Below are 9,667 nucleotides of genomic sequence, written 5' to 3' on the forward strand. Positions count from 1 at the left end.
TGTAAAAGCAGATTGTAGTGGGTTACATGTTACCAGTAGCAGGATAACCTGACCTGACAACTATTCTTAACAATTCTTAAAAAAAATATATATATATATATATATAGGCGGATGAAAATTGACACCCTCTCCTTATGGATCATCCATAAATGTATGCATATTATACCATAATATTATTATTTGTTTAGTACCTAAATTACAGGAGTAGTTAAACTTTTACTGTATTGGCACAAAATAACTATGAGCTAAAATTTATAAAAAGTCAAAGCAATACAAAATATATCTGGACAAGGTACTCCATTATTAGAAGCCATAGTTTGAGAACCAGGCTCAGTGCAACCACCTCCTAATGTAGGTCCTAGACAAGATCTAGTCTGAGTTTGAAATATAGTTGTAGCAGGATTAGACTGACATGATTCAGAGCAACTACTCCATGCACTCCATGCACCATAAGTACCTGTTTTTATTGAAAAACTATCTTTTTAAATAAGCCATTTAATGAAAAAACAAGTTGCAAAAAAAAATAAAAATAATAAAAACCCAGTTTAATTTTTATTTTTCAAATTATTTCAAAAATATTATTTTACATTGATTTTTGTTGATAAACTGACTATTTCAGTACTTGAACACGCACCTAGACAATAAACTTGCTCCTTGCAATTTTGAGTATCAGTAAACACTGCTCCATTACAATTGCCATTAAAAGTAGCACCAACACATTGACAATTTCTTGTTTGAGTAGGTGAAATGAAACATAACTGACAACTTGCTAAACATGCTCCCCATGCACTAATAAAATCTAAAATGTAACTAAAAACATGTGAAAATGCATGCAGTAACAAACCTAATTATTAACAGGCTGATTTCCAAAAAGTTTTTCTAGTTTTTAAAACCACTTAGTACTTAGGTCACTACAAAATTTTTTTAAAACTTATAATGTTCTCTAAAAACTTGTAAAATTACAAAGTCTTTCAAAATTCAATATTCATTTAGAAATTTTGAAAAAAACATTTTCTTCAAACTTTATCTCACAGCCAGCTGCTCATCGTTATAAAAATATAAGAACCTGAACCTGATTGTAAATATCATTTTTTCATTTATATTAAAACTTTAAAGAAATAACAATTATATATTACATACTAATAAATTTCACTTTTATAATTGTAAAAGAAATTATATGAGATGGACTTATAGAGAATCGAGGACTTTATTTTTATTTAAAAAGTTTATTAAAAATTTTAAACTAAGTAAAACCTATTTATTACATGTTAATAAGTGAATAAAAAGCAAATTAATTTTGTTTTTATAATAATAAAAGAAAGTCCCCTAGACAAGATACTCAAGTATTGCAGTTTTGAGTTTAAAAGCTTGTTCTAGGACTACCACCATTCAATGTAGCACCAAGACGTTGCCGAGTCTGAGTTTGAAATAGTGAAGCATTAGGATTCGACTGACAACTTTCTGAGCAAGCTCCCCATGCACTACATGCACGATAATTACCTATTGTTCAAAAAATTTATTTGCAAAAGCTATAAATAAAATTATTTTTCCCGGTGGATATGTACTTATATTTTTTGCAAAAAAGCATTGATAATTAAAACTCATTCCAATAAAGTCTAAGAAAACAGTTGAATATGTTTGCAAATAAATAAAAAAAATTCAGATATAAAACATCTCTCACCTGAACAAGGAACATTTTGATAAAAATGTTCGTTGTTCAGGTGAGAGATGTTCCTTGTACAAAGTTGCTGATCATTTAAACTGACATTATTACAGCCTGCATAATTTGGATTCTACATAGAAGTTTTCAACTTGTTTCTCTGCGCAGCGGCCTTGTTCGTCAAGGTTCGTGTTTCGGAGTTATAGAGTTGAGAGAGGGTTATAACCACTATTAAGTAGCCTCCTCATCTGTAGTGGCCCTCATCTGTAGTGGAGGTGAATAACAAAAAAAAAAAAAAAAAAAAAAAAAGTACTAATACAAGTTTGGCTTCTTTATTGATATGGACCGTTGAATTGAGTGTTACAGGAGGCAGAACAGGCATTCCAAGAACCCCAACCGCTCAATATTCCTATTTTGATATTTTATAAATAATTAATAGAGCAACCATAGTAAAAAAATACAATACTATTTGTTTTTGCATGTTTTAATTAAATTGGCATAATGTTTTATGTTGCATTGCTATATATTTGTTTAACATACTTATCATTATTTGCATGACTAGACATAAATGTAGCGATTGTTATTGAAACATTTACTAATGAATATAATAAAATTAACAAAATAACACATGAAATGTAGTTGGATTTAACTCAAAGATCTTAAACATTAAATTCATTTAATGAGCGAGACATTTGTCTAAAGGTAAAAATTGAATCAAAATGGTTTCTTTTTTTCTTTAAACAAGTTTGTGTTTTTAAATAAAATAATTTTGTTATAGTTTAATTATTTTTACTTATTTATTTTAAACAATAAACAAAGCATATTTTAAACAATAAACAAGTTCAAGCATATAATTAAAAAACATTTTATGATATAACCTGGACAAAGCACCTCTGGATTACAGTTTTTAGTTTGAGTTAAAACTGCTCCGTTACAGTTACTCTGGATTACAGATTTTAGTTTGAGTTAAAACTTGTCCGTTACAGTTACCACCTAGGGAGGCTCCTGAACAAGCTCGAGTATTGGTTTGTGTTGGTGCAGTATAATCCAGTTGAAAAGAAACAAAACTGCAGCTTTCATGATAATAAGCATACTAAAATTCACAATAAATATAATAACAATTAAATTACAATTATTTTCATAAATATTATAATTATTTAAACAAATATTATAACAATTTATCAAATCTAATGATTACAAAAACAAATATATTTAAAAAAAATGCAAATAGGTAGTACCAGGTTTGTGAATACAGTTACACGGTTCCCAAAACTTAAGGTTTAATTAATTTTTATCCCTAGAACTTATGCAAATTAAAATTTAAATATATTTACTTGATTACCATTGTATAAAATGCTGGTCTGCTTACATGAAAATTTAACTTAAAGAAAAAGCGTTGAAAATTTAGGAATGTTTTTCTCTCAATGATATACATATTTACACAGTCACATATTTATTTGAATATATTTCTTTTAAAATTGTGCAAAGTTATAAATTTCTGCAAAGTTGGCTATTTGATTACGCTATAGTAAACTCTGTTTTTATAAGAACAAGTCAGATTTAGCAAATGAAAACAAAAATCATAAAAAAGCTATAGATTCTAAAATTACTCTAAATTTTTATTCACAAAAAAATATAGCACACAGTTTTTCGAATGTTTTAGTTTGCAACTTGTTGTTTATCGCACAGTGTAATATATATATATATATATATATATATATATATATATATATATATATATATATATATATATATATATATATATATATATATATATATATATATATATATATATATATATATATATATATATATATATGAAACAACTTGGCATGTGCATTAGCTTGCAAATATAAATATTTTTGAGAAAGCCTGGTTTTTTTTTTTTTTTACATAAATAAAGTAAACATAAGTTTTTAAACTAAAAATTTTTTTTCTTTCATACAATATTGAAAGAAAAAAAAATTATATTTGCAGCACTTACGCAACCCAAATATTACAATAAACAATTTTCATATATATGAAATAAATAAAAAGGGTGCCTGCTTAGAAAATCCAATAAGTGTCCATCCCTTATTACTTATTAGTATTTTACATTATTACAATTAGAATTTATAAAGAATATATTTTGAATCGTTAACTCAAAGCCAAGATAATAATATTTGCTACCACTAAATTTAATAAAACCTTTTAAATTAGTCTATAAATAAAAAAGTATATAAATAGTTTAGAAAGGACCTACCATACCGTTATTATACTTTATAATTTTAATTATATAAAATTATAAGGTATAGTATAATTAATTTTATATTAAATTTATTTTGTATTTTAGTGTTTATTTTTCTATTTTAGATGAAGTTATTCTGCTGGTTAGTTATTTAGATGAAGTTATTCTGCTGGTTAGATGAAGTTAGTCTGCTGGCCTATAGAAGAGAGAATGATTCTTGGAGCAGATTTTAATGGACATGTTGGTGAAGGGAACAGTGATGAAAAAAGTTAAAGAAAAAATTACAGAAGGTTAAATGGTGGTAGATTTTGATAAAAGGATAAAGATGGCTGTAGCTAACACTTATTTTAAGAAAAAGAAAGAGCACAGGGCGAGGTATAAGAGTGGGGGAAGAGGCACACAGGTCTACTATATCCTCTGTAGGAGAAGAAACCTGAAAGAGGTTAGTGATTGCAAGGTGCTACCAGGAGAGAGTGTGGCTAAACAGCATAGGATGGTGATATGTAGGATGGTTTTGGAGGTGAAGAAGAAGAAGAGGGTGAGAGCAGAACTTTAGATCAGGTGGTGGAAGTTAACGGATGAAGACTGTTGTGTAATGTTCAGGGATGAAGTGAGACAGGCACTGAGTGGTGGTTTTCTGGATACCTGGGATGAGAGTTCAAATTCAGTGAGGGATGTGGCTAGGAAGATACTTGGTGTGACATCAAGACAGAAGAAGATTGACAAGGAGACGTGGTGCTGGAATGAGAAAGTTCAGGAAAGTTCAAGAGGAAAGCGGTTGGCTAAAAAGAATTGGCAATTTCGGCAAGATGAAGAAAGTAGACAGAAGTACAAGGAAATATGTGGCAAGACAAAGAGAGCAGTGGTAAAAGCTAAAGAAAAGGCATATAGTAATCCATATGAGAAGTTGAACTCTAAGGAAGGAGAAAAGGATCTGTACAGATTGGCCAGATAGAGAAACCGTGAAAGGCAGGATGTGCAGCAGGTTAGGATGATTAAGGATAAAGATGGAAATGAGTTGTCTAGTGAGGAGAGTGTCTTGGGAAGGTGGAAGGAGTATTTTGAGGAACTGATGAATTAAGAGAATGATAGGGAAGGAAGGTTAGAATAGACAGAGATTGTGAATTAGAAAGTTCCCCAGGTATTCAAGGAGGAAGTAAAGGCTACAATTCAGAGAATGAAGTGTGGTAAGGCAGTTGGACCGGACGATATTCCAGTGGAGGCATGGAAATGTTTGGGAGAGATAGCAGTGGTGTTTTTGACAGGGTTATTTAACAGAATCTTGGAAGGTCAGAAGATTCCTGGGGAGTGGAGACAAAGCATAATGGTGACAATTTTCAAGAATAAGGGCGACGTTCAGAGCTGTAGTAACTACAGGGGGCAAAAGCTGATCAGTCACAGACTAAAAATCTAGGAAAAAGTAGTGGAAGCTCGGCTTAGAGGAAAAGTAGAGATCTGTGAGCAGCAGTATGGTTTCATGCCAGCTAAATGCACTACAGATGCCATGTTTGCTCTGAGAGTGTTAATAGAGAAAAATAGGGAAGGACAGAAGAAGTTACATTGTGTGTTTGTGGACTTAGAGAAAGCTTATGATAGAGTTCCGAGACAGAAGCTGTGGTATTGTATGAGGAGGTCAAGAGTAGCGGAGAGGTTTGTCAGAGTGGTGCAGGATGAAAACATGTGGCAGCAGTGAAGTGTGCAGTAGGAATGACAGACAGGTTTAAAGTAGAGGTAGGCTTATATCAGAGATGAGCCCTGAGTCCCTTCCTGTTCGCAATTGTCATGGACAGACTGACGGATGAAGTTAGACAGGAGTCCCCTTAGACTATGATGTTTGCTGATGACATTGTGATCTGTAGTGAGAGTAGGATGCCAGTGGAAAAAAACTTGGAAAGATGGAGTATGCTTTGGAAAGCAGGGGAATGAAAGTGAGCAGGAGTAAAACAGAGTCCATGTATGTGAATGAGAGGGTAGACAGCGGACAGGTCTATTTGCAAGGAGTTGATTTGGTGAAGGTCGACAAGTTTGCCTATATACCTAAGAGGGTACAGAGTAATGGAGGAAAGGAAAGAGAGGTAAAGAAGAGAGTGCAGGCAAGGTGGTGTGGGTGGCACCACCCTGCCTGCACTCAGGTGCAGGCAGGGTGGCAAGTGTCTGGTGTGATCTGTGATAGAAGTGTGTCGGATAGAATGAAGAGTAAGATCTATAGGACAGTAGTGAGACCTGCTATGTTGTATGGACTGGAGACAGTGGCACTGACAAAGTGACAAGTGAGGGAGATGGGTGCGTCTGAGATGAAGATGTTTAGATTCTCATTTGGAGTGATGAAGAAGGATAGGATCAGAAATGAGTTTATTAGAGGATCAGCACATGTAGCATGTTTTGGAGATAAAGTTAGAGAATCGAGATTGAGATGGTTTGGACATGTACAGAGGAGACAGGAGAACTATATTGGCAGAAAGGTTCTGGGGATGGAACTTCCAGGTAAGAGGAGAGTTAGACCTAAGAGGAAGTTTATAGATACAGAGGTGGAGGATATGAGAGTGGCTGATGTGTCAGTGGAGGACACTCATGACAGGGCTAGATGAAAGAGTTTGATCCGCTGTGGCGACCCCTAAACGGGATATGCCGAAAGAAAAAGAAGAATAAGAAATGTGATCTTAATTATTGGAAAGGTCATACTTTTTAAAGACTTTAAATTTCAATGAGAGAAATGACATGGAATTTCCAAGATTTTTAAATCAATTATTTTCTACCGTTTACTACAAATTATTAAAATGATGAAGAAAAAAATTAATGAAATGATAAGAACATATATTGAACAAATATAGAAAATACATACATGTAGTATAATTATATTATATGGGCATAAAGGTTGCATGAATATAACAACTGTATGCACATATAATATTTAAACTTATTTTTTAAATTACAAAATTACAGCAGTAGTTGAACTATTATTGTACTATTGGCACAAATCAACTACAAACCAAAATTTATATAGAAACGAATTAATAGAAAATCTTCTATTAAAAGAAATACCTGGACAAGGTACTCCACTAATCCAAACCATGGTTTGAGAACTAGACCAAGCTCAACCACCTCTTAATCTATCCCTAGACAAGATCTAGTCTGAGTATGAAATGGAGCTGTAGCAGGATTAGACTGACATGATTCAGAGCAACTATTCCATGCACATAAGTATCTGTTTTATTTAAAAAACCATTTTAGAAAATTCAAATATTAATTATCTTTATAAAAACATTACTTTAAAATCAAATCTTACCTGAACGAGCAACACTAATATAACAAGTTTGTTGATCACTTGTAGTGATACCAGGACAACCCTTATAGTTAGGATCCTATGTTAAATACCTAATGCATGTCTAACTTATTGTTTGAAAAGGTACAGTAAAAAAATTGTTACATATAGAAGAATATGCGCCCCAAAAACTCCAATCTGATATTGTTCCTGATTAAATTGTTTTTTGTTTTGTTTTAAATAAGCCGTATAATGCAAGTAAAAAACAAGTTACAAAATATAAGAAGAATTGTTTAATTTTTTTTTTCAATTATTTCAAAAATATTACTTTAAATTATATTTTGTTGATCAAGTGACTATTTCAGTATTTGAACACAAACCTGGATAATAACCTTGCTCATTGCAATTTTGAGTATCAATCAACACTGCTCCATTACACTTGCCATTAAAAGTAGCACCAACACGTGATTTCTTGTCTGAGTAGGTAAAGTGAAAGTTAACTGACAACTTGCTGAACATGGTCCCCAGCACTAATAAAACCTAAAATAAAAAAAAAAATGAATGAAAATGCATGCAGTAACAAACCTAACTACAAACAGGCTTTTTCTGAGAAGTCTTTTAACTATTCTAAAAACTATTTAGGTCACGAAAACTTTCTAAAAATTTGTTCTCTTTTAACATTGATTATTTAAAGAAAAATATAAACCTATTGTTTCTAGAGAAAAGTTGGTAAAAATGTTAATTTAAAAAATTTACTAAGAGTTTCTCAACATGTGGTGAAAATGATAGTTTATCTTAAATTAAATTAATTTTATTAAAGATTAACTATCATTTTCTCCAATTGTTGAAACACTTTCGGAAATTTTTTTTTCTCAAAACATGAGCCCACACACAGGTACTCTGAAAGTGACCTAAGACCTTTTAACATATCCCATAATTTTTTTTTTTTTTTTGATTTTAAAAGTAGTTCATTAGTACATTTCAAAACTATCAACATTTAAATCCTTTTATGGTAGCTTTTAAAGAAAACTTAGTTTTATAAATAACGATGTTTTAATATTAAAATAATATTTTTTCATCGGCCATTATAGTTGTTTACTTTCTGTAATTGCAACCACGCGATTAGTGATAATAATATTTATTAGTTTCTGATTGGCTTATATTTGTTGTCAATAAAAGACTTGAATAATAATAAAGGCTTTAGTAATAACAGCGAGTATAATAATAAAACTACTGCGTATTTCAACTTGAAATGCACAGTAATTAATTTAAAAATATAAAAATTATTTCTCAAGAAAAGAAAAGAAATGCCATACTTTGCTAAAGATCATAAGGAGTTTTTAAAATGCTTTTGCATATGATGTTTGAAAAAAAGCAATGATTTAAGATGCATTAAACCAAATGCAGTAATTCATGCTCACAACAAGGAAAAAGTTATAAAAATCTTATCAAGAGATTTATTTGGGAAAACTTTCCTGTTGATCTTGAGTTGTCTTGGGGAAGTAAATAAAATTAAAAAAAAAGTATCATAGCACATAGAGCAAATATTTGGGCAGGTGAGGCTCTATAGCCATGGTGATGGCAACTTAAGTTTTAGAGCTTGACTTTTCTTAAGTTACAGTTAAGCAACTTTTTAGTAAAGCAATGTCACTAAATAGTTAAAAAAATTTTTTTGGTTTTGTATTAAATGCTTAATTAGTTTTTTTAAAAATTATAAGCAATCAAGTGAAGAAAGCGTTTATTCAAATGCTTTCTTTATTTGATTGGACAGTTTTTTTGTATCATCTGATTATTGCAATGTGGCTAGTAAGAATAGATCATATTAGTAACACAAACTTAAAATAATTAAAAAAACTCTTAGTCTATCATGTTGATTGTAATTATTTTTTGTTCTAATGAAGGATCAATTAAAAAAGTTTATTTTTCTTTTAAATAAGATAAGATTTATTAAATCCAGAATCCTCTTTCTCGTCTCAACAACAACTGATTTATAGATAATATTTACCAATCATGGCTACTTTAAATGAAAATCACTTTTTAACATGTTATAAATAATTATTATTTATTTATTTAATGCAACATTATAATTTTATATTTTGATTAAGTTGATAACATAAAATAAATCAACAAACTGAATTTAAGTTGTTTTGTTATTGCTTAGCGCATTGAAAGAACTGTTGCTAGTGTAATATGCAATAATGTTGATTAGTTTGTTGCAACAGTTTTACAACATAGATCTCTTGAACCAGATAATGTAGATGTTAAGATTGGGATAGATGAAAGGCAGGGCTATCTAAAGGTTGCCATATCAATTACATTGAATCCAGAGCTTGTTGCACATTCAAGTGAAAGGAAAAGAGTGAAATATTATGATGAGTATGGATGTAAAGATTTTAAGTTTACAAGTGTTCATAAAACTTTAGTTTTAGCTGTATTACCATTTATTTGGATGAAAATTATGCAAACAAAAAAATGTTGTTGGATAATTTAAAATTTAACTCTCTGGATTACTCTGTTT

General features: G+C 30.6%; 1 protein-coding gene across 1 annotated transcript; it reads left to right on the top strand.

Annotated features, from left to right (window-relative positions):
- Positions 1–4,482: 4,482 nt before the first annotated feature.
- LOC136075743 (uncharacterized) lies at positions 4,483–4,842 on the top strand. Its single transcript, XM_065789178.1, has one exon. The coding sequence runs from the start codon at positions 4,483–4,485 to the stop codon at positions 4,840–4,842; it is 360 nt and encodes a 119-aa protein (XP_065645250.1).
- The last annotated feature ends 4,825 nt before the right edge of the window (positions 4,843–9,667 follow it).

The sequence above is a fragment of the Hydra vulgaris genome, chromosome 02 (assembly GCF_038396675.1).
Source record: "Hydra vulgaris chromosome 02, alternate assembly HydraT2T_AEP".
NCBI classification, from domain to species: Eukaryota; Metazoa; Cnidaria; class Hydrozoa; order Anthoathecata; family Hydridae; genus Hydra; species Hydra vulgaris.